The sequence below is a fragment of the Amborella trichopoda genome, chromosome 13 (genome assembly GCF_054954075.1).
Source record: "Amborella trichopoda isolate Santa Cruz 75 chromosome 13, AtrichopodaSantaCruz75HAP2 v2.0, whole genome shotgun sequence".
NCBI lineage: Eukaryota > Viridiplantae > Streptophyta > Magnoliopsida > Amborellales > Amborellaceae > Amborella > Amborella trichopoda.
In genome coordinates, this window is record NC_142348.1 from 8,898,409 (window position 1) to 8,903,570 (window position 5,162).

General features: G+C 39.8%; 1 protein-coding gene across 2 annotated transcripts; it reads right to left on the reverse strand.

Moving 5' to 3' along the window:
* Positions 1 to 1,614: 1,614 nt before the first annotated feature.
* On the reverse strand, positions 1,615 to 3,629 carry LOC18432496 (putative galacturonosyltransferase-like 7). Of its 2 annotated transcripts, none has more exons than XM_006842604.4 (2): positions 2,313 to 3,629; positions 1,615 to 1,782 (listed from the first exon to the last, which is right to left on the reverse strand). In XM_006842604.4, the coding sequence occupies exons 1-2, from the start codon at positions 3,374 to 3,376 to the stop codon at positions 1,773 to 1,775; spliced, it is 1,074 nt and encodes a 357-aa protein (XP_006842667.2). In that variant the 5' UTR covers positions 3,377 to 3,629; the 3' UTR covers positions 1,615 to 1,772. The 2 variants fall into 2 exon arrangements, with proteins under 2 accessions (XP_006842667.2, XP_088713296.1); XM_088857170.1 differs by lacking the exon at positions 1,615 to 1,782 and adding an exon at positions 1,791 to 2,205.
* Positions 3,630 to 5,162: the final 1,533 nt, after the last annotated feature.

Below are 5,162 nucleotides of genomic sequence, written 5' to 3' on the forward strand. Positions count from 1 at the left end.
GGAAAATGAGAGAGATGATGATTCTGAAGCCACCCAATCCCAGCCAAATTATTCACATATCGAGTCCCAACAACAAGAAGGTAATGATGAGCACGATAGTGTAAGTGAGCATGAATGATGGACAAGCTTCGAGGATTTTGGATTAAGACTACAACAAAATACTAACACAGTATAGTCGGGTGCCCACTAATTTGGATGATTCGTTTTTAGAACGAGTCAATAAATTGTCACGCGAATTCAATCAATGGCACCAGCGTGACTAAGATGAAGAACGACGTCGTCTGTCATTTTATTTTTAGATCGTATGTTACGAATTATATTCTTTATTGTAGTCCATGTATGATGATATACTTAATCCATGATAATTCTATGTTTATCCTTTTATGTGATGTAAATTAAATGGTAAATAGTAGTTCATGCAGGGAAAGAACATATCAATATTCACATATTCATGCAAAAAAATGAAAATTCTTAATGGAGTACCCTTATTTCTTATTGAATTCCTAAAAAACAACATTTATAATGAATTTTAATAATTTTTTCTGATTTTTTTTAAAGTTTAATCCGACCGATTCAACCTATTCTCGATCCGGATCGTTGATTTGTCGATCCTTATGGATTTTTGAGATGCCCAATGCAGGTCACCGATCCGATTTTTAAACCACTGGGTGAGAGTAATGTACAACACCGGACAAGCTAATGGATTAACATTCTAGCCTTAAAACTTGTCGGGGCGACCGGAAATTGTTTTCAAGCCTCTAGAAAAGAGGTGAGATGTACAACACCGGACAAGCTGATGGATTAACATTCTGGCCCTAAATATCAATACTTTTAAGGACCTAAGATGGGGTAGAGGGTTTTTTTTGACAAATCAATGAGGTGAAAAAGACTTATGAGGTGAGGCTTTACCTATTTTGCCCTATCAAACCATTTTCCTTTTTTGATCATGCGGCGTAGAGCTTTTTTGATGTTGGGTCCCCTTAAAAACATGACATTTCAGGGTAAAACACCTTCATAGACTACAAATGTAAAAAGGAGAATATGAAGTTTTTCATCTAATAATTTATAAAGAATATATATCATGCAGCGTAGAACTTTTTTTACTGTTGGGTCCACTTAAAAACAGGAAACTTCAGGGAAAAACACCTTCATAGACTTACATTTGTAAAAAACAAAAGAATATTAAGTTTTTCATCTAATAATTTATTAAAACAAATAAATTCCAGACCGCATAGAGCTTCCTCTAACACCCAAAAATAAAAACATATTTTTTACATTTTCAGTGGAGGGTACCCAAATTGCATAAATGAGAAATGACCAAAAAAAATGAAAAAAGGGGCCCCTTTGTATAAATTTCTTCCGACCCATATGACCCAGGATATCACAGGCAACTAATTGAAATTGGTTACATAAATCCTAGTATGTCATTCATCATCATCTTCATAACATATTTCCATCTAATGGGAGTCCGCTAAACAAATCTTCATTGGAGTCAGCTAATCGAATCTTAGTTGGCCATTCTACTCTATAACGGGCAGCGAGGACAAGTCCCATATCTTTATTACTACATGTGAGGCCTAATATTGAGATATGAACCTCATAAATCTAAAATTATAATGCAGCATTTGGAAATGTCTTTAATTTTCTCAAATTTGAAGGGTTCTGACTTAGAAAGCATTTACAGTGATGACAGCGACGCCATTCCATTTCATACAAGCCAAATAATAAAAGAACAAGCACAGCACATAAACAGTCCATTCCAACCCACAACTTCAATGATCACTGAAAAAGAAAAGAAAACAAATCAATTGTAGCATTGAATATTTATTTCGGAAATAAATAACAAATGTGGCCAAACATGGCTGATTTCTACTACTAACTAAATTTTATTTCCACCATGTGACATAATCGGCGTAACAATCGCCGTCAATTTCCCCCATCGAAACAATCGGGTAAATCAACCCAATGTAGTAAAAATATGGAATATGTCCAAACTATGCCTAAAATGCCCCTTTTCTTTTCTACAAATGACCCACACGCCCGATCTAATATTCCTGAAATAGTAGACCTGTATTCCTTGAAAATCACACCGTTCATATAAACTAAATGTCGGTAATACCCCCCGGAATCAGAAGCCATCCATCACACGAACTAGGGTTTCTCAGGGGCATAATGGTCACACGGCAGGCAAACAGGATTGGGGTGCTAAAGGGTCATTACCAGAAAAGGAGGGGACCGTATCAGTCATTCTTCGCGAAGAGAAACAGCAGAAAACAAAAGAAAAAAGGAATCCAAGAAAATAGATGGCTCACCGGAGACTGTACGGCCTCGAGGGCCCGTACAGGTCGTAAGGCGCCCACAGGCGGTCAAGAGGGCAAGGGTTACCGGCATCTAACCGTTGCCAAGGCTTCCCACTCCCGCTCCAATGCAGGAGGCTAACCGGGCCCGGATGAAGATCCCGGCAGCTGCCGGTCACCCTGTCCCCACCCAGCCCATGCTGGTTCCACCGGTGCTCAATGCCCTCGATTTTTCCGGCGAATACCAGTAAAAACGGGGGCAAAGATCCGAGCTCATAGATCCTCTTCTCCTTCTGGACCCTCATCCACCGTTCGATCTGCCACGTGTAACCATCACGCCTCCACTTGTCCAGATCGATCACCATAACGCCCGTATTGAAATAACAGGCGTTGCGGTCCCTGAAGACGCCGGAAAATCGTTTTTCCGACCAAAACGACGGCGTGAAATACTTGGTGAAGTTGACGTGGCAGTATTCCGGGGCGCCTATGGCTTTCCCGGCCAGCGGGGCCCGCCATAGCTTGTCCACGTCATCCACCAGGACGAGGTCAGAGTCCAGATAAATGACTCGGCGCACGCAATTCGGCAAAAGATCGGCGATGTAATTGCGCGCGTAATTCAATGGCTGCTCCAGGGCCTGGCGTACGGACGAGGAAATGAGGTCCTTGACGATTTTTGGGGAGAAGGGGTAGAACTTGAAATTTAGGGTCGGGAAGAGGGCTTTCACGAAGGATGGCGAAATTTCGGGGGGCGAAGTTTCGGCGACGAGAAAATGAAAGAAGAGGTTCTCGGGGCATCCGGCGTGGAAGAGGGCGGAGTGGACGGCCGCGATCGAGCCCCGGAGGTAGGCGGTGTCTAGGGTTAGGGCAATGTGGATAAGAGAAGGGTTCCATATTCCTGGCGATTTTTGGCCGGAGACGGGACACTTGCCGTCGTTAATGAAGAAAGGTGCCTGCCGGAATTTTGAGAGATACGGCGCCGGAAAATAAGAGGGTCTAATGGCTTCAGCGGGAGGCCACGAGTGAAGGGATTGAGAGAGAATTAGGGTCAGCAAAAGGGGATAAGCAAAGCTTACAGCCATTTCTCTGTGTCTCTGGGGCTAAGAAAAAGCCATGGCCAAAGGCGTCTCTCTCTGCAAACCCTAATGCAACTGCACCTCTCGTCTCTGTTTCCCTCTGCTCTTACTTCCTGATGGTGAAAAGACTGAACGGAGAGGAGATAGAAGAAGGGCGGATACTTATTCTTTCATTTTTGATTTGTTTTGTTAATATAATAAGGGGAAAAGGGTGCATAGAGAAGAGTTCCTTCCTCAACCTGCGTTCCTTTTGTTACATAGGAAGAAGAGGTAATTTTGGGTTTTCCTTTTACGCACCCTTGAAGAAATAATTCCAACTCATAGCCCTGCCATTTTTGTAATAACTGCAATGCCCCGAATTAATAAGAGTGCTTTCAATGTGAAAGACAAAAGCAATGATTTCACCTCACTAAATACATTATTTACTTAAAAAAATTGTGTGGACCTATTTAGCAACCTCCAATTCCAATTCCAATTCCAATTCCAATTCTAATTCTAATCCTGGGGCTCCCATGCTCTTAGTTCCGATGGTTTATTAGCCTTTATTTACTGATGGTCTATGTACAATGGATCAATAATCTTTTCTAACATGCCTCATTCGGGGATAGGATTTTAGAGCAATAGTTGAGGATATTTTCATGTTTAACAAATTACATTGGAACGCCTTAGAATTGGAATTGTATATTAGATATGGCCTTTAAAAAAGTATAATGGATAATCAAGATTTATGTAGTCGACATCAATTAATTGGAAAAATGCTAAAATGATGATGATGATATTGGAATTGTATACAAAAAGACCATTGATCTTTGTTACAAGGAAGTCACAATTGATATCGGCTATTAGATGTCAAATTGGATGGTTTGCGGTGTGTCACAAAGTTTTAGAAAAAAAAATTGAACATTATGTCTAATTAATGACACACTCACAATCACCCGATTTGAAATATGATGTACAAAAGTGTTTGTGACATCTTTGTATTAAAAGTAAATTGCTTTTTATATATTTTTCCACTTATATTAAAGATTGATGTCAATAATATCAACCACCATGATCATGAACACAAAGTAACATTTGGAAGATTTTGAACTCTTTAAATAAATTATTTTATTCTTCGCATATAATTAGATTTGAACTATTTTCCAAGCTGCAAATTCATGGGTACGATATAGAAAAGTATTTTCAGTTATTTAGAACTGCTAAGTAAAGTTTTTCTTGATTGATTTTCCTTAATTAAGAACCAGAAAGGTCTAAATAAAAACAAAGTGCTGAATAAGAAGAGGGCAGAAAAGGAAGGGAAAGGTGTAGGTAAAGGGACACACAGGGCATTGTCAGCTGTTACAGGGACACCCACCATTTCTAAATGTATTATATCGATGGACGTAATAAAGCTCGTTAATTTGCAGGTTTCCAATTCCAAAGCTCGGAGTACGACCCAATATTTGACTCTCGACCGTTGATCTCCTTGTAACGGTTGTTTAACAATACGTGGCAGCCATCAAAACGTCCATTGGCCTTTTATCCATAAAAGTCACGTTACCTGTTGACCGGCTATCTTCTCACGCGGACTGGCTATTGCCGGTTTCTTTGGCACTTGTGATTGCGTCATTTCGAGCCTGGTCATTGATTGAAGAGCACGCGAAGCAATAAGGAAATTTAAAATAAAAAAAAATAGAAAGAAATTGTTAAAGCAAAAATAAAGTTTTTTTTTTTACAAGTTACAATTATTCCGGAAAATGTAATAAATAAGGCGTGAAAAATTAAACATAATGCGACGCATCAGTAATGTGCA

Bases quoted from the DNA above. Each gene is read 5' to 3' on its own strand.
- LOC18432496 (XM_088857170.1), bottom strand. From the start codon at position 3,376: ATGGCTGTAAGCTTTGCTTATCCCCTTTTGCTGACCCTAATTCTCTCT. The intron at 2,206-2,312 runs GTGAGCCATCTA...ATGACCCTTTAG, and splicing joins TCGAGGCCGTACAGTCTCCG to CACCCCAATCCTGTTTGCCT.